The sequence below is a fragment of the Barbus barbus genome (genome assembly GCF_936440315.1).
Source record: "Barbus barbus genome assembly, chromosome: 10".
Taxonomy (NCBI): domain Eukaryota; kingdom Metazoa; phylum Chordata; class Actinopteri; order Cypriniformes; family Cyprinidae; genus Barbus; species Barbus barbus.
Window position 1 is genome coordinate 17,008,772 of NC_136738.1, and position 21,197 is coordinate 17,029,968.

The 21,197-nt window shown below is 37.8% G+C and overlaps 1 protein-coding gene across 2 annotated transcripts in view; it reads right to left on the reverse strand.

Annotated features, from left to right (window-relative positions):
* Window positions 1–21,197, reverse strand: part of gtdc1 (glycosyltransferase-like domain containing 1) — a 44,491-nt gene that overhangs the window by 14,878 nt on the left and 8,416 nt on the right. For both annotated transcript variants that reach the window (XM_079426987.1, XM_079426986.1), the window contains exons 3-4: window positions 11,010–11,177; window positions 9,777–9,950 (exon numbers count right to left, since the gene is read on the reverse strand). In XM_079426987.1, the coding sequence (XP_079283113.1) occupies window positions 9,777–9,950; window positions 11,010–11,177 (342 nt within the window). The remainder of the gene's footprint in view (window positions 1–9,776; window positions 9,951–11,009; window positions 11,178–21,197) is intronic.

Below are 21,197 nucleotides of genomic sequence, written 5' to 3' on the forward strand. Positions count from 1 at the left end.
CATTTTAAAAAAGAAAAAAAGGGGCCTCATGTGGCATTACTCTCTCCTTGGTCTTAAAATATGTTGGGCACACAACCGGACTGATGTATTCTGCAACCACGACGATTATTACAAGTTAAAGAAGTTAAAACAAGTCACATTTTCACATAATTCACTGCCAAAAGCAATCCATAAAATGCAGAAAGCACTTTCTCCGTTCTCTGCGACTGCACAGCCCATGCGCTTCCTCCACGGCACCACAAATCCTAATTGTATGTTGTGTGATGGACGCGAGCCAATTAGCTGCTTGAGAGCGAGATTCCCCCAATGCTTACTGAAGCGCTATTATTTTTTGCAGTGGCACAGAAGCGAAGGCACTGCTAAAATTTTAAATAATCTACCTTGCACTCCCTCAAGTGAGCATTATAAAATGAGAGATATATGGGACTACCTTTATTTATGGTATAAATAAGTCCAAAAAAAGTCAAAACATTTACAAAAGCAGGTCAAGATACAATATAATTGTCCAAAGATTAATGAGCAGATCATTAACAGCGAACACTATTACTCAGAGTACTCTGATGCAAGCTTCCATTACAGAAAGGTCTTCATTTATTTACAGTCTTTTTTTAAACAAATCCTTTTACATTGCTACTCTGTGACAAGGTACATTTGGAAAAATTAGATCAAATAAAATAGATTATTAAACTGACTTGAATGAAGTGGATGTCCTAAGTGGCACTTATATTTCGGTGAGCCAAAAGTCTTTGTGGTGTAGGGAAGCAATACAACATGACGAACTACTAACCGATTTAACACGACTTCCCACAATATGTTTATAATATATGTGGATCCTTCCAACCAAGTGCTGGAGAACTCATCGACTTCAAAACAAAGGGGGCTGTAAAGGCAGTGGAGTGTAAAGAGAGTTTCTCTCCGAGTTACATACAGATGGTCGCCTTGACTCACCACAATGTTGGGCGTAGTTCTACCGCCCACTTTTTCCGAGTTAGTTGTGTACCGGTCATAAATGATTATACGAGAAGAGAAAGCAAAAACTTTGTTTTTTTTCCTCTGTTTGGTTCTTCATCTTCTCAACTGTTAAGAGCATTTCTGGGTACAGGACACAAGCGTGCATGTGTTTGTGCATTTTGACTGCACTTTCATCTAGATGAAAACAAGTTCGGGAAGCGTTAGTCAAATACAGATAGGTAAATTGTGGTTTGAATGGAAGATCCTTCAAAGAAAGCTGTTAAAGCCACAAAATAAACGTCCACAGAGCATTTGCCGTTCACTCTTTTGAAGTTGTCGTTTCAGACGCAATGTTCTAATCCCATATCCATTTGAGTAAATATGCATTCAGCAGCAATCAATGGCCATTCAAATATGAAACTGCCATTATTATTCTCCAAACGTCCCTGAGAAAGACAGAGTATCAATGAGAGCAGTCACTCAACAGTTTACCTCCATTAGATTAGCCATTGATAAAAGTGCCAGGGAAGAGTTTCGCAATGGATGAATTAACTAACAGATGTGGACAGGAAAGCCAGGCTACATAAAGCTCCACTAAAGAGATGACAAGAAGGTGGTTGTGGCAAGGTATGAGCGATGGAGCTGCCTCACAAGCTGGGAGGAAAATTTCATTTCGAGGGCCATTTTGAAAATTACATGAGGAGGTTTTGACTAGGCAATAAAAACACAGCCGTGTCCACCGACAGGAGAGGGAGAATGCCACCAATTAGCTTATTTATAAATCAGGCGCAATTTCAGTGATGACTTTTACCTTGCATTTGATTAAATGTGAAAGGATGGTTGGGGAAAGAGGGAGGAAAGAAAATCAAAGTAAAAAATCATTTCATCTAATTTCCTTTATTGGCAATAATCACAAGCGGTCTCTTTTTCCCAGGCTAATGAAAAATTCCATTGATCTTGAGGTTGGCCGTTGCGACGGCTCAGAAGTGGAGAGAGCTACATGTGAGGCGTGCAAACTTTCTCTAGCAGTTCGGGCAGTTCTTCTGGGAGCCTCAAGACAGCTTAAAGGAACTGGGTTCATTACAATTTAAGCTTAATGGGCAACATTTGTTCCATAATATTGAATTATTATATGAATTATTATTATATTATATTGAAACATTTTTTTTGTCGCTTTAAAAAAATTAAATAAAATAAAACGAGGCACTTATAATTAAAGTAAACAATGCCAGGGCCAAGTGCATTTTTATTATTATTTTTATAAAATTGTTTATTATTATTATTACTTATTTCTATTCTTTGAATAGTAGAATTGTTCAGATGTCATTTTTATTTGTTATTTGCCGATTATGGCAAATATTTAACCCACTGAGTACACTACATTTTTGCCGCAACTCAAGTTGGATCGAGTTGCATCAAATGATAGTAGAAAAAAGTACAACCCTTACTACCCGTGACTAGAGCTTTACTGGAATTCCGTTGACATGACTACAAAATTGAAAGACTACATATGACAAAGATGAGTTTACTACCAATTCTATTACAGTAGTGCCATATTAACAGGTATACTACTGTTCAAAATGTTGTGATCAGTAAGATTCTTTTTTTAACATTTTCAAACATTTATAATGTTAAAAAAGATTTAAATTCTAAATAAATGTTGTTCTTTTGAAACTGCTATTCAAAGACTTCTGAAATTAAAAATCATGGTTTCCAAAAAAAAATTAAAAAATAAAAAGCAGCACAACTGTTTTCAACAATGTTATTAATAATATTTCTTAAGCATATTAGAATGCTTTCTGAAGGGTCATATGACACTAAAGATTGGAGCAATTGTTGCTAAAAAATCAGCTTAGCCATCACAGAAATAACATTTTAAACTATATTCAAATAGTTGTTTTAAATTGTAATAACATTTCACAGCATTGCTGTTTTTTACCCAACCCAAATTTTGAATGGTACTGTACAATATTTAAATACTGTGGCTATAAGCGGTGTATGCTAACAGCCCCATTAATGATACTGTAACTATTCTTTTTCTTTTTTTTTTTTTTAAAGTTGAAATTATTTTCTCAGGCAACAGATATTATACCACAAATTCTGTGGATTAAGCTTAACTTGTATTGAACCTGAAACAACCTTATAACACTCTCTACCCACTGAGCAAAAGTGACTGATCACGCAAAGGTTTAATGCGGCCAAGTGTGTCATTTTGAAAGCACCGTCGCCAGATTTGTCTCATCAGTGTGGGTGCCCTGTAGGGTGGCTTGACAGAGGTCCGGTATGATGGGCACAGGAGACCTGAAGAGAGCCTCTGAGATGTGGACAGAGAAGGTCATTACAGCACATTAACATCTACATTCATTATTACCAACTGACCTCATAGTCAAACGCCAAACTTCCTGCGCCAACTGTGGCACACATCCTGGACTTTAGTCCACTCTATATGACACTGAGAACGAAAATATCATACCTCTGATGGCCATGGAATGAGGACTCCAAATTCTAATGACAAAGACTGACATGCAGTACAGCTAAAGTAGGTCACAGGAGTTAACCAAACAGACGGCTAGTAGAGGTTTCCAGCGACACTACAGCCTTGCCCCATTTCCATTTAACGCAGATGATAGATATGGTCGTATGGGGTTGTGGAATGCGTAAGCGATGACAGACTTTCTGTATTATGTAATGTGCATATGGCTTACCAAATCTGACATAGAATGGGCAGATTTTGACACAACTGCACAAGCCATGACATCTGTCATGTGAAGCAGACACATAACGGCCTGATCACTTCAAACAAAGCCTCGACAACTTAGTCCTCTACAAGCACATAGCTGTTCATCACATCTAACAATCACGTAGTAGGATGTTAGATATTAGCAGTGGAAATGTATGCAATTTTTTATTTTAAACAGACTGTTTGCTTAATGGAAGATGGAGGATGAAAGTTATAACAAATTGTATGTTGTTTCTACAGAGCTAAAGACAAAATGCCCGGTGCTGTTTTAATTACATTAATCTTACATGTGAGCTCATGTTTCTACAAATGCCCATACTTTGCTTACATGTTTTCTTCTTTTGTTAACACTATTGATGAAGCTGAGCTGGTGTTAGCATGATGAAAACTTTGTGTCTGAAGTGAATAGAGAACTCAGGTCTTTGTTTGTTCAGACAATGGCCAAATTCCAAAAGGCATTTTTCATCTTACTTGGCACTTGGCAAAACTCTCAGTTTGCTCTTGCACACCAAATGACTATATCAAAAGGAAAACCTCCCTATCCTTATTGTGTTTTCCTATTTGTTCAGTTTTACACATGGACAGACAGAGAGAAGTTGATTTTTAATGAAAAATATTTAAATACTGTAATATTTTTTTTTCTGTGAAACACAAAATAAATGTCTCAGTATTTTTTTCCCACATATATTGAAAATCACTAGTATAAAGCCTTGTTTAGACTCACAATTTTTCAAAATATGTTATTTTATTTATTCCCCACACTAATGACAGTAATCAGCAATAAGCATTTGCTTTGCAAAGTACATTTCCAATTCAAAATGTAACAGTATCGTATTCCTTCGTATAGGGTGTTCCAAATCAGCCCGTATGAGACAGTAAAGCTCTGCACCCTTCAGTATCTTGAGTATTCACTTCAAGTGCTCTGTAAGTGCTTTTGAAGCGAGCAGAGCACATCGATGCTCACTTTCAAAGGCTCTTTTGAGACTGGAAAATGTATACCTGGTAACATACTTGATTAGATATCCCCCGTCATCAGAGCATACGATCAAAGAAGGGCCATTTTTACTTGTGCTTTATAAATACCTGCTTGTCCTGATTACATCATGGCAAAACCTATGGCCACAAGCCAGCTGCTTGGGACAAATCTCTGAAGCCAGGGGCTTTATCCTTGATTCATTCCTATTTATCACGGTTCGCTCCTAGCACTTGAAAGCGCCATATGGACTCAATTGTGGTTCGTTCCTGGCACATGTGATCTAGAGATCAGACGCATGCCATACCTTTGGGCTTTACCATTGGATTATTTTCACAGGGCACATTCTGAGGAGTCCTCGTGCCACAAGGATGGAGATCCCTTCTGAAAATGTCCTCGGAGCACGAGGTGGTGGAATCCGATGTCAAAGAAACAAATGAGAAAAGGTGCCCGCCAGATGTTTCACCGACAAGATTAAACGCTCAGCGGTTTGATTAAGAAAGCCTGTCTCCTCATCACCCCATCCTGCCCACATTAAGGCTTAACAGCAATCAAAAAAGAGAGCGCTACGGGATGAGTAGCAAGGCGCATGAGGATTTGGAGCACGGGTGCCAAGTGATGAGTTTCTGACCGCTGGTGGCCACTGACTCCGGCGATAATCAAGGCCTCCGCGGGAACCTGAGCAAGTACGAAAAGCAGAATTAGCAGAAGCTCAACATCACAAAAGCAGCTTTTATTACTTATGCATATTTACAAAACAAGCTCGCGTTGGGCCAGCAGCGAATTTTCCAATACATTGGAACGGTTTCCTCGGCTGTCCAGGGATGAAATCACTGAATGAAGTCCACAACTCGATGTTCTACACACATTTCTAAAAAAAAAAACACCCTCACGGTTCAATTAAATAATGTAACCCACACAACTATGAAGCCGTGGCACTGGTTTATGTAACAAGGTAATCGGCGTCTTTGATGAGACTTTATTACTTCGATATGGGACCGAGGCGCATAATTTCCACTGTGCTGTTCCCTTTGAACCGTTCTGAGACAATCTCTACAGCAGGATATCCTGCCATCTGCTTCAGTAACAGAATCGCTCCACCAGTCAGTCATTGGCGGCAGGCCGCCGTACAGAGAGTCACATCCATGCCTTTGAACTGCTTTTTAAAAAGCAGCCAAATACCCTCTTTTCCCCACCAACTTTGAAAAGTAGCTTCAGTTATCTGTGCTGAGTTAAATGGGCTAATGAAAACCTGGTCCTCCTGACAACGAGAGTCTACGAGAGATTCCTGTGATGGATTTTCCCCTCGATGAGCTTGATAGTACTGTGGTCCCCGTCTTAGGAGGAACTGTCATTGTTTTAGATCACAGCGTTGGGATCAATACAGTGCTGGCCATCAATCTTAGCTCTCCGATTGGGTGCGTGGGACTTTCTGCAAACATCTGATGCCAGTTAAGTGCTATGGAAACCAAATTCACTCTTCTGCCAGAGCGGAGAACAATGGAAATCAGAGCAGCATTACATTTGAGTCCTTCCAGGAGTGTCTTTGTGATGTGGCGGCTCCGTAGGGCTGAAACTCTTGAAAGGACACCTGATTGTCATGTGACTTTATGCAAACATACCCAGTTGGCCTGTTGTGTTTTAATACAAAGACTAGCCTTTAATAGGGGCCACCAGCGTTGTGGATTGTGGTGATTGATGATGTGGTATGGCCTCGCTCAGCTGGGCTCCTGCTCACTAGGGTCAATCGCGATTGAATTACGGCTATACGCAGAAAGCCAATTAATAAGTGAGGTCTGATGAAGTTGATCCAAAGGACACTGTGAGGGAATAGAATCCTTTTAAAGAGAGATTTCTTTGGATTTTGCTACATTCAATGAGATATTACAAAAGATGTTTTCATTCTGAGGTTACTTTTACCTTGTTTATTTTTCTCCATCGTTCTCCATTAAATGGGGACGGTGACTGCGGGCTAACCCTGTACTTTATTTATTTTAAAGGGAGTTTCCTTTTACTAACCTTTATGGGCTGTCCTCTCATGACTACACATACTATATAAGTATTCTTGACATCTTGCAGTCTGTCTTTTGTTTTCCACGGCATCTATTGTGAATATGGTATGGCAGTGCAGCCATATTTTCATAATTATACAAATTTGATTTCTTTTTTGTTTGTTTTGGAAGAAAGAGAACAAAAGAATGAACGAAGTAAGAAATACACATCGTATAAACAAAGGACCAACGGGAGCCCACCTGCGAGATATTTCAAATCAAATACTCTGGTTCTTCTCTTGTTTGTCTCTAGGAATATTTTTAAATTCTTAAAAGGCTTGGACAAAGTTGGTTGCTAAGAAAAGAACCCAGGGCATGTTGACGGATGGCCGGCCATGCATATAATCGTTTCCTTACACTCTGTGAGTTTGCTTTGGAAGGGGCGAATTACCATCTGAAAATGAGCTGAGAAACACTGTAGGCGAGAGCCCTGCGTCATCAGTGTCAGCTTACTTACAGCATCTCTTAACCATGATACAGACACACACACTCCCAAATATGCACACACACACTAGTGTGGACCAACATTACCAATGTCATCTTAACCCACATTTTACACACAGGGCAAATTTGTCATCCAACCAAGCGTAGGGGCACATCCATCCCCTCATAGAAAACACACAACAAACAACACACACGCAGATACACAAACACTAAAAGACAGAGGGAGGAATTCAGTAATAGTGTCCACTGATTGTGTTGTTTTTTTTGGCACATGCTATATATTGTCTGATTCATTGAAGGAATCACGCAAATCAGAGAGTGGCACAAAAAAACCCACCAATCTGTGCTGAACGCAATTTGAAGACTTTTGATATTACATTTCTTTTAAATGAAATTCATGTAATAGCATATCATATTTATCATACTTCAATACTTGAAGCAGGTCAATTTTGTGAAAAAGACACAATTATGTGTATCTATAGTATACATAATTTACAAAGACAGGAGACATGTGTGTTCATTTCATAGTATATTTAGTACCTGGTTAAATAGAATTTTGGTTGGTTAGTGAATAATAGTTTTTTTTGCACTAAAATATCAAATTCAAGTGTCTCAACTGTTGAATTCATCCACGGTGATGCACAACTTAGGCATAAATCTATTTCCATCAGTGCAGTGCTATTGCATTTAGTTTACATTTCTAAAACACAACTGCAATTATTTTCCATAACAAAAAACTGGAGAGCTATGTTATCTATATAGGTGCATTTCAAAAAGATAGAGCAAAGTGTACACAGCTGTTTTAGTGATGAAGAACAGTGAAACTTGACCTCAGTGGTGTATGCTGGTCTGGCTCTTCTAAATCACAAAAAACAAAGTTGAAAACACAAAGCGGCTGGATATTTCTTTTAAGTGTGCATTAAAAATCTTGATTTTGTCAACCAAGAATCTACTGACTAATGCAAAAAAAAATCATGCATCAGAGGGATAATGCAAAACATGCCTCGCTCAGACCTGGAGATAAACATTTTAGATATACAGATTGAAAGAACAAAGAGAAGACCAAAAAATAATGGACTGCAAACATTAAAAAAAGAAAGATGCAATGTTAATATGTGACATGACACTTTTATGCTGAGCTAATGCATATAATAAAAAAACATGCAATTCTGATTCAAATGATTACTTTATGTTTTAATTTTATTTATCATTTTAATATCTAATTAGATTTTGCATTAATTTAATTATTATTATTATATATATATTTTAGATATATTAACCTATATGCAATCCTTATATTTTAATTCAGATATTTGAATAGACAAACTGATCTCTTCAGCATTACATTATGTTTGTATAATGAAAGCTATGACTAATTTTGCAACCAATCCACGACTTTTCACATTTTTCTAATTCAATAACGACGTGCACATCAAAATGACAAAGACTGCTTTGCAGCTAAGGGAGGATGTGAAATGGTATGCACTACATGCTTACGGTCTCTCTAATCTTTAAACCAGCACACATAAGCCAGCCCAAGAATGCCTTGAATCAAAATGAATTAACAATATTGTTCCACTCGTTTCGGGTCCTGCTTGCTGTTCATTAGGAATCTAATAAGAAGCAGGCCCCTCCGTAGAGTCGCTTCTAGCTGACTTATTTTTGACATTGCTTTGGAACGGGGCGATGAAAAAAGCACCACCCATGCTTGCTGATCCAAGACGACAGTTCGAGAGGCAAATTCTGAAGCCAATCTAGACTGCGCAAGTCAAAATGAAGCACACAGCACAGTGAGATTTTAAAGCTGCAAGGGGGGGGGGGGGGGGGGGGGGGGGGGGTGTTGTGGCTCAGAGACCCCCCCAAAAAAGCAAAAATCAATTCAGGGACCGACGAATGAGACCACAAGGACATCAAGCGTGACTGAGTGTACTGCATTTTAAATATTTGCTTGGTTTTGTCCTATAATCAAGCAATTTTAAAAGCCAAGATTTTATTTTAAATAGCCAAAAATGCTATTTATGTCATGATAACTTACTAACATGCAATGCATAATTAATGGTCACAGGGTGAAGAGTCAGTATACTGTAGCTACAGTTGCTTGCATCAAAATTAGCAAAAAGGTTCTGAAAATGATTTTTGGATGATGGTGGATTTTTTTAACATGGGCAATAAAACCCTATTTGGATTTCTATTTGATTTGCTGATATTCAAGGCAGATGACATGCCCTGAGTAAAAATCCTCACTAATTTTCATACTACATCATCGGTTGCTCAGCACACAAAAATCAAACACAAATATTTACATCATCTACAATCAAACAGACTATAACACAAAGAAATCGCTTCCTGTCCCGGTGGGCATGTTGTGTATGTGCGTGCATGTGTGCTCGAGCGCAAGTACGTATCTGTAGCCGAAGCGTGTCAAGTGATCCACACAGGATATTAAAGCTGTCTATTCTAATCACTTTCTTACACAACTTTGCCCACTCGCCATTAACCACGCTTGCATACGCGATCAGCTTTTGGGGGCGGATTAAGAGTGAACTCGCTAGCACGTTTTTTAATCAGTGGAGGAGTGATCCCTAGAAGACTGTGGGTGAGGGATATAAGGACAGACCTTGTGACATCGGGAAAGCGAATCGGGAAGTGAAGGACACGGCACTTGGGCCGGATGAGTCGGTCCAGGTCTTTGGGCCGATGGTCAGGCATGGTCTTCAAGAAGGTAGAGATGGAGGAGAGGAAAGACTCCATGTTGAATGGAGAGTTGAACGCCACCACATCTGCAACCAGGCTGGGAAAACATTGACATTTCAGATGACAAAAGAAAAAATACACTGACAAACAAAGCAAAATGTCAAACTGTCACAATAATGCTCCTTAATTAATTCAACAAAATGAGCGTTATTAAAAACAGCATATGTTTTGAAAAGCGAACTTCACTCGCATATGAAAAGCCGACGTCTCCAGTAACTAGTCACTTTAAATATCTAATACATGTTGATTAGAATCCACAGACACAAACACACCATGTTTTTAAATGGTACACTGATTAACCCCAATTGCCAGAATCAATCACTGCATTGCGTTCAATTAGAGAGTGAATTAGAGGAGCCGAGTGCTTTTCTGTGTCACTGTTCTGCCACATTAATAAAGTTGAGCAAGCAAAGGACCTTTGAATTATTGACATGATACTCTGACAGACAACAATCACAATGTATTCCAATTAGAGCTCTTAAAACCCTTTCTTTCAAGCATCAAGATTGATTATGACATTAGGCTTTAAAACAGCGAGTTCTTAAGAATTAGAGCGCCATTATACGATCCCATAATTAACCAATCACATCATGCCAAGTAACGCGCATGATAAACTATTCTGTCTCAGACACACTGTCTCTCTTGTGAATTAAAATCCAGTCTGGTACAGAAATGGTACTTGTTATAAACAGACTGTACTGACATATTAGCATACATTAAGATGACCAGATTTCTGAAAATCAAAACCTGGGAAATTTCTCATTTCAATTTCTATTGTTATTTGCTATGAATTAAAAAGTCCTCCTTTTTTAATTCATAGTTAACAACATTACAAATTTAAATTGTGTTTGTGTATTTTGATCATGGTTAATGTAGTAATGTTGTGAAGCATGACATACTGTATCATATTTTGACATTCTACTGCTATACTATTTATTCAACAATCCACACTTATGAACTGTAAAAACTACTTAAACAGAAATTACACACGTGTGTGCATGTGTAATATCCAGCACATTAGATAAGTCTGGTAACCCTAACATATGTTTTTCTTCCACAGGTACTTTCTGTAAAGTTAATCAGATTCTGTTGTTACCATGAGAGGATCTGGTTGTAGCCATATTGGAAGTCTCTTTCTTGGCTCTTGCGAACTGGATAGACCAACTGGTTCTCATGGAAGTAGAGGACCTTCTTAAGACGGGCGAGATCAGGCCGCAGGGCTACAAGTTCAGCAAGATTGAGTACAGAGCTGGTGAACAAAACCCTGCGAGACAAAGAAAGGAAAACACAGATAAAAGAAGGAACCATTACTTTGCTGGCTGCAACGGCATTACTTGAATATCAATGCTGCCACACAGGCCCAAGCACTGATAACTGTTCTGACCACTAAAACCTGCTGTAACAAGAAAAAAATATATTTAAATAAATATATATATGCGTGTGTGTGTGTGTGTGTATATGCACATATACATATACATATATACATACATATATACATATATATATATATATATATATATATATATACACAGAGCTGGGTAGTAACTGATGTAATTACTACATGTAATCTGGATTACGTAAGTGTTTTATTTAAAACAAAGACTATAGAAAGACAAAGACTGTTCACTCCTATACTTATGAATGGGAGAAACTGCAACACGCAATATGGAGGAATAGTCCCACCTTCGAAATGAAAGAGCCAAATTTCCCATAGAAACCTGACTAGACCTGCCAATCCACATGCACAGTATAAGCAGGTTATGATTCTGCATGCACATTGCCTGGTCTAGCCTAAAAAAATAACCTTTTTAAACGCTATTTGAGTATAAGAAACAACATTCATGGGGCAATTAATTTCAGATTTTTGTTGCTGATTTGACAATGTGAGTTCAGCGAGCAGTTTTTGAGATTTCAGGATTCCCCTGTTCATTAAGATTGTCTTGTATGAGCTGACCGGAGGCGTTGCAAATATGGCCGCCAAGTGAAGAGACTTTCCTCGAAACGGAGTTCAAATAAAAAAAAAGAAAAAAGAAAAAAAAAGTTTTTTTTTAAATGATTTATTTTAATTTTATTTCTTTATGATTTAATTAATTGTCATCTTTTCATTAAACTCACAACCCACCTGCAGTTCCTTTACGAACCCTAGTTTGGGAAACTGTAATATAATGTTTAATGCACTTGAAATTACAATGAATGGAACAAGTTTTCTTACTCTTTGCATTTTTTACATCATTATGGTACAAGATAATGCTATTTAAATCAATGTGATAAACGAGTTAAATCATAGGTAATCTAAAAGTAATCTCAAAGTAATCTGATTATATTACCTAAAAGTAACGGATTACAATCTGTAAGTAATCTACCCAGCTCTGTATATATATATATACACATGTTTTACCAAATAAAAAGATCAGCACTTTTAGAGTCCATCCCACTCATTGATGTGAGCATAAGTATTGGGACAGTTGAACATAAGGCAGATATAAAAGATTAAAAGCTATTATTTAGTTGCAGATCCCTTGTACACAATCACAGCAGTGAGTCTGTGACCCATAGACATCACCAGACTCTTGGTCTCATCCTTTGAAATACTTTTCCCAGCCTTTAATGCAGCCAATCCCAATTGTTGCTTGTTTTGGGGAGTTTCTGCTTTTACTCTCCTCTTCAGCTGGTGAAATTCATGTTCAATCGGATTTAAATCTGGAGATTGACTTGGGCAATCTAAGACTTTCCATTTCTTTGCCCTTACAAATTCCTTGACTGAACTGGCAGGGTGTTTTGGGTCATTGTCCTGATGCAATATGAAGCACTTCCCAATGAATCTGGTGGCATTTTCTTGAATATTGGTAGGCGATATTTGTGTACCCTTCCAAATTCATTCTGCTACTTCTGAGAGAGCCTGTTCCAGAGACAGCCATGCATGCCCATGCCATGACAACACCTCTACCATGCTTTACAGATGAGGCTTTATGCTTGGGATCATTTGCAGTTCCCTTTTTTCTCCACATTTTTGCTTTCCCATCACTTAGATAAAGGTTCATCTTTGTCTCATCGGTCCATAAACACAGTTCCAAAACTCTTCTGGCTCACCTTTGTGCTTTTATGCAAACTCTAATCTTGCCTTTCTATTTTTGGTGCTGGTCAGAGGTTTGCATCTTGCTATGTAGCATCTGTAATTCTGTGTCAAAGTCTCCTGAGGACAGTAGATTGTCAGAGCATCACCCCAGCTTTCTGGAAGTTGTTGGTGATTTTACAGACACGTCTTTTAGGGTTCATTTTCACAGCTTTTATGATTTGTCTGTCATCAACTACTGTTGTTTTCTCAGCCGATCAGGTAGTTGTTGGTTGCTGGTGGTTTCCAAACTCTTGATTTCTCCATGCCCTTTGTTTTTGCTAGAGCTCTAATTGACTTCCTCTTTTCTTTTAGCATCCAAATTGCTTGCTTTTCTCTCAAAGTCAGCTCCCTCATCTTCATCCTGGTTTGTGTGTGTCATCATCGAATGCAAGATTTAGAATGCAGAAGTAACGGATATAACTGATACGACACATTCCCTGCTTTTAATATCTGAAGAATTAATGCAACAGGACACAGCTGATCACTTAGAAAGACCTGTGAGGCAACTGTTCCAATACTTATGCTCACATCAGAGAGAGGGATGAAACTCTAAGTGCTGTTCTTTTTATTTGCTAAAACATGTATGTGTTGAAACGGCTAATAATAAAATGTGACATTCGGTAGTTTTGTCTCATATTCATCTTTTAATCATATTTGTAAATGTCTTGACTCCACAGCCAACAGAGCAATTTTGTCTTTACTGTTCCAATACTTTTGGAGGGCACTGTGTATAAATTATATATATATATATATATATATATATATATATATATATATATATTGTGGCGGGAGGAGCCAACGACAGACACAGTGGGCGTGGCGTCAAGCCTCGGAGAGGTTTTTATTAAACAATATAATCAAAATAAAGTGTCCAAAGGGGGAAAAGTGTCCAAAATAAACGGGGATCTGGTGTCCTCGTCGTGCTGCGGGGCTGTGTAGGAGGGCAGTGTTCAGGAGGGAAGGGTCCAGGTAAGGGGCGGAGTCCGGCGGCCGCACGCGCTCCCGTCTGGAGGTCCCGGGGCGCGGGTGGCGGCGGCTTCTGTGGCGGCTTCGTCCAACTCCTTCATCCCCGGGTGCTCGACGGGATTCCACGGCCCGGCGTCCTTGCCCGACGGCCGTATCGCGGGTGCAGTGTCGGCCGGACTGCGGGTCCGGCCGCTCGCGTCTCTGACGGCGGCAGGTAGTTCCCTCTACGCCCCCTTTCCTGGACCCACGAGGACACCAGCGTGCATGCACGGGGAAGAGACCGGTCTCTCGAGGAGAGGCGCGCTCGGCGTTTAAACGGCGGCGGTGATGAGGCTCCATTCACGTCAGGTGCGCCTCATCACACGCCGCCAGCCCTGCGTGTTCAGCGCCCCTCCTCTCTCACACACCCACTCCCGTCGGGAGCCTGGTGAAGGGCGGCGAATACGGGACGGGGTGGTGATGATGGACAGGGGGGGAGGCAGCCGACTCGTCACAATATATATATAATTCATCATCATCCATTCATCCATATATATATAATTTTTTGGTCACACTTTAGAATAGGGAACACTTGTTAACTATTAACTATGACTTTTCCCTCAGTAAATTCTTAATTTGCTGCTTATTAATAGTTAGTAAGGTAGTTGTTAAATTTAGGTATTGGATAGGATTAGGGATGTAGAATAAAGTCATGTAGAATAAGGCATTAATATGTGCTTAATCAGCACTAATACATGGCTAATATTCTAGTAATATGCATGCTAATAAGCAACTAATAGATGAAACCGTAAAATAAAGTTTTACCAATTTGTTTTCATGTTACAGCAGCTTTCTGTTCATTTAGCACTTTACAGCATGTATATATAGAGAAATACAGTAAAAACATTAACGTTCTGAAACATTATTACAATTAAAAAATATATTTTCTATTTTAATATTTTGTAAAATGTAATTTATTCCTGTTTTGGAAAAGCTGAATTTTAAGCAGGCATTACTCCAGTCTTTATTGTCACGCAGTGACACTTTTACTGTCATTTGATGTATTTAGCATGTCCTTGATGGATGAATGTATGAATTTCTTTCAAAAATAAAATAAAATATCATACTGGCCCCAAACTTTTGAACAGTTGTGTATATACTAAATATAACTAACAATTAAGAGGTTGTCCTGTTGAAATGCAAAATGCATAAAAACTGCAGCTATAGCTGAGGATGCCTGCAACGGAGGTCTCCAATGACTTTAGAGTAAAATATGGAATCCTAGATCTGCAAATGAAAAAATAAATAATTTGAAACACAAGAGGACACAGAAATCTCTGCACATTCCATGCTGAGAGAAACATAACTGAGGTTAATGAACACTCTTTTAAGATGTTATATACACAAGTAGGGGACCATTGAAGATTTTGCCCTTGTATGTGCTAAGAGCCATGGGACAAGGGCTTTGAAGTTCAGTTCTGGTCTCCCTAAATGAACCCAGCCCCCTCTTCTAAGCCCCCATCGCCTGTCAGTCTAACCCTGCAGCCCGCTCGCCAGTCTCTTTGATGTGGCGAGCCCGCGGCCTCGCGACCGTGACTCTGTCGCTGTCAGAAGTGTCCCTTTTATGCTAATCTACAACCAGCTCCCCCTAACCAATTCTTAATCTTAACTATACGAAAAACCAATCACACTGCTTTAAGATCAGCGTGAAGGGGCAACTTCTACCATTCCGTGCCCCCGTAACTGTGCGGTAGGATTACGTCTCTATTCCTCAACTCCATCAGGACGAGCGCAAAACAGCACCTCCCAAATCCTCAGTCGCACACAACTCTGAAATCAAACCAGATGATAGAAGTTACTATTTTTAGTCTTGCTTTCCTGCTTGAAATTGTCAAGTGGAGTGCGTCCAATACTAATGAAACAGGAAGGCTTACTTCAGATCGCTTTGAACTGGAGGTGAGGACAGACACTCGAGTCTGATGCATCTTTTTAGGTCAGTCCAGTTGATGTGGTTGCTGAAGCAAGCAGGCAGATGGTAAACAGTATCGTTGCATAAACCTTAATGAGCAATTTCAGGGCCCACCAAATGCCAAAACTAAATCTGACTCATCCATTTCAACGGAAAGTGCTTAAAAACGTCTCATCTCGATTTAATGCACTTGATAGATATAATCTTCATCCAAGGTGTGTAAACAATCATTCACAGGAGTCATTGTTGGCTTTCATTAAACTGTGATGTAACTGTCGCTCTCTGACTTTTTCCAGCGCAAACTATTAACCGTAACCAAACCAGACATTTTGGCTTTAAGATAAGAGACACAGTGGGTGGGCAAGCTGCTCTGTGCTGAGTCAGGTTTGTAACTGCAACATCAAAGGTGCAGATCTGGAGAAGCAAGCATTGCTCTTGGCCCACAATTGCCTTACCTTTTCATTATTACTGTATGTTTGCAAGCATGAATGAAGTAGGAGATGAACCATTTTGCCCATCCCTATTCACTGAAATGGACCACATTCACATATTTTCTCAATTTTTGACCGTCTCATAAGGGCAAGTTGCAGATGACCCGACAGTTGATACAGGTTTTGAAAGTGCGTCCATGTCATTGACACGTGAAGGGTTATGACTGTGCATATTTGATACCTGATTTTAGGAATGAAACGCCTGTTCTGACTTCTGCTTAACTTCAAGTGCAGCGAGATGAGATTGCAGCTGAATGAATGCTCAGGGCTTCCCCCACCCACCTGCGGTTTCTTCGTCCCATAAAAGGAAGCAAGAAAGTCCCCAATCGGATCCTAGTCTCTAAACGTGTTTGTGTCCTTGTTTATGCAGTTTTAGAAAATTTACTTGAGCCAACACTTCACAGAGTACCACTAAGCGATATAAGGAAACAAGTGCATACTCTCTCCATGGAGTGCACTGCTGGTGGAGGCACCCTTATTCTAATTTTAAAATATCATTGTGAAATGCAAACATTCTGATTCTGGTAACAACAAGATTTGATTTGTCAGCATTAGCTAATGCGTTAGGTATCATGACCTAACAACTAACAATAATTTTGCAGCATTTATTATTCCAGATTTATGTTAATTTCCAAATATACTAATACATTTTGCACTTTTTAAGTTTTATAAATTAACAGTTGCTGTCTTTTAAATGAACATGAGTTTGTAATCAGTATATCAGTTACATTATAAATAGTATATTTATAAATTAACATTAATTTAGATGAATAAATACTGATTAATTAAAAAAATGTTGTTCATTGTTAGTTCATATCAGATAAGAACTAAGGAGAACAAATTAAACCTCATTATAAAGTGTTACTCAGGTTCTCACGTTGAAGATAATACAGGCAGCTATGATTACACTACTTTCATCTAGCTCAGCGTTGGTGTTCATCTTGTATCAGCTATTTAATCTAGAGGTAGTGACTGATCAAACTGTGTACCCACATATACCAGTAATACTTTGACAAACTTCAATTTTGACTTTTAAGAATATCCTAGTATTGGGTGTAAAAATGTCAAACCACATTGCACAGTTGTTATTACACAAAACTTCTGTGATGTGTTAGTAGACATTTTAAATGATGAGAATGAGAATAGCTAGATCAATTTCAGTAGAAATTTCCAAATTTCTAAATCCATAACAAACACCAGCAGCACAACTAGAAAATTATCATTGGTTAGTAAAAATTATATTGATATATATATATATATATATATATATATATATATATATATATATATATATATATACAGTTGAAGTCAAAACTTTTCATAGCCCTTTCAGAATCTGCAAAATGTTAATTTTACCAAAATAAGAGCGATCATACAAAATGCATGTTATTGTTTATTTAGTACTGACCTGAATAAGATATTTCACATAAAAGATGTTTATGTATAGTCCACAAGAGAAAATAATAGTTGAATTTATAAAAATGACCCTGTTCAAAAGTTTACATACGCTTAATTCTTAATACTGTGTTGTTAACTGAATGCTGTTTTTTTTGTTTAGCGATAGTTGTTCATGAGTCCCTTGTTTGTTCTGAACAGTTAAACTGTCTGCTGTTCTTCAGAAAAATCCTTCAGGTCCCACAAATTCTTTGGTTTTCCAGCATTTCTGTGTAAGAACCCTTTCCAACAATGATTGTATGATTTTCAGATCCATCTTTTCACACTGAGGACCACTGAGGGACTCGTATGCAACTATTACAGAAGGTTCAAACGCTCACTGATGCTCCAGAAGGAAAAGCCATGCATTCAGAGCCGGGGCGTGAAAACTTTTTGAATTTGAAGATCAAGGTAAATTTAACTTAATTTGTCTTCTGGAAAACATGTCAGTAGCTTCTGAAGGGCAGTGCTAAATGAAAAAATATGATATTTAGGCAAAACAAGAAAATGTACTCATCTTCATTCTGTTCAAAAGTTTTCTTAATGCATGGCTTTTCCTTCTGGAGCATCAGTGAGCGTTTGAACCTTCTGTAATAGTTATAAATGAGTCCCTCAGTTGTTCTCAGTGTGAAAAGATGGATCTGAAAATTATACAATCATTGTTGGAAAGGGTTCTTACACAGAAATGCTGGAAAACCAAAGAATTTGTGGGACCTGAAGGATTTTTCTGAAGAACAGCAGACAGTTTAACTGTTCAGAACAAACAAGGGACTCATGAACAACTATCGCTAAACAAAAAAAACACAGCTGTGGATCATTCAGTTAACAACACAGTATTAAGAATTAAGCGTATGTAAACTTTTGAACAGGGTCATTTTTATAAATTCAACTAATATTTTCTCTTGTGGACTATACGTAAACATCTTTTATGTGAAATATCTTATTCAGGTCAGTACTAAATAAACAATAACATGCATTTTGTATGATCGCTCTTATTTTGGTAAAATTATTTACATTTTGCAGATTCTGAAAGGGCTATGTAAAGTTTTGACTTCAACTGTGTGTGTATATATATATATATATATATATATATTAGGGCTGCCACTAACGACTTTTATTTTTATTTCGATTAATCTATCGACTAATTTTTCGATTAATCGGTTAATCTAAACGATTAATTCCCCACAAAAAAATCAACAATTTTACTTAAAAATATTTTATTAAACCAAATGAAATCCAAATTTCTATGAAATCCTTTTTTAAAGCAAAAGTGAAGTGCAACAGAGTGCAAGAAGCAAGTGTCCATCTCAGTCAAAATCACTGAAATCACAGTTCAGTATTATAGTGTGAGAATGACAACATATCCATGTGTTCTAGTCTAATAATAATACAATTATAATCAAAAAACACTTTTTAAAGAAGTATTTACCAGAAATATTATTTACAATAATTTATTTAGGTGAAAAATGTAAATGTGCAGTATTTCTGAAAAAAATTTTTTAATATAAAATCAATTAATTGGAGATGCTTTTTATTATTAAAATGTAATGGAACAATTAAAATGGAATTCAGAAAATAATGGAAAACAGAATTTGGTACAGATAAAACTGTAAAACTCAATTAATTAGACAGGCTTTTTGATTAATACAATTTTTAAAACTTAATTTGGAAATAAAACTGATTTCATAGGGTCCTATAATTATATTTTTGTGTGTGTGTGGTAATAAAAATGGATTTAAGTGAACAATAGCTTTTAAAATGACTTAAAGTACATATATAATAGCAATGATGCAATAATAATTAGTTCAAATAAAGTATCAAAAGCAAGAAATCATATGGTTTTATTGAACAAAACTGTTAAAATACATAATGTATTATAAACAATAGAGCTAATGTAGATTACGCATAACAACAAAGGCATGCAGGGGGCGCCAACGGCCGGATGATTATTTTTACACATTACTGTTTAAAATTAACCAAGCAGCATTTAATTCAAACGTACACTTAATCTTTCATATTTGGCCATTTCTTTAGGACAGAAATGCTATAGCCACTGTAATTAAATGAATATGTGGACATTAAACCGTGTAAACTCAGAGTGAGGGTTTGAGCTTTTATTTTGAAATCACGATGTATTCTCCTGTTTGTGTAGATTTATAAATGATTTACCTCACAAGCCTGATGAAATGGCACGCGTTGCGTTTCCAGATGAACGTTATAATAAATTCAAACAACAACATGCAGAGATGGAGTATGAGACGCTCATCATGTAAATGATAAAAGTTTCTGAGGAGCTACTGTGAACAGAGCCGCTGTGAGAAGCACGTGCTTAACCTACACGCATGGAAAAAGAGCATATACTGTGTGAACTGCATCGCATATAATTATTTAATTACATCATGGTGTTTGTGAATTCACAATTATGCTTAATTATGATTATTAGATGGGTTTAATATATCATGCAGCCTTGGAAAATAGTCTAAAAATGTGTTTTATGGATTCTCGTCGGTGAAATGCGCCACTTCCGGTATTTTGCCGGTTAGTAGGCGCGAGCAAAATGAAGTCAACGATTTTTTAAAAATCGACTAGTCGATTGAATCGCGACAGCCCTAATATTTATATATATACACAGGTGCTGGTCATAAAAATAGAATATCATGAAAAAGTTGATTTCAGTAATACCATTCAAAAAGTGAAACTTGTATATTAGATTCATTCACTACACACAGACTGATATATTTCAAATGTTTATTTCCTTTAATTTTGATGATTATAACTGACAACTAATGAAAGTCCCAAATTCAGTATCTCAGAAAATTAGAATATTGTGAAAATGTTGAATATTGAAGACACCTGGTGCCACATTCTAATCAGCTAATTAACTCAAAACACCTGCAAAAGCCTTGAAATGGTCTCTCAGTATAGTTCTGTAGGCTACACAATCATGGGGAAGACTGCTGACTTGACAGTTGTCCAAAAGACGACCATTGACACCTTGCACAAGGAGGGCAAGACACAAAAGGCCATTGCTAAAGAGGCTGGCTGTTCACAGAGCTCTGTGTCCAAGCACATTAATAGAGAGGCAAAGGGAAGGACAAGATGTGGTAGAAAAAAGTGTACAAGCAATAGGGATAACCGCACTCTGGAGAGGATTGTGAAACAAAACCCATTCAAAAATGTGGGGGAGATTCACAAAGAGTGGACTGCAGCTGGAGTCAGTGCTTCAAGAACCACCACGCACAGACGTATGCAAGACATGGGTTTCAGCTGTCGCATTCCTTGTGTCAAGCCACTCTTGAACAAGAGACCGCGTCAGAAGCGTCTTGCCTG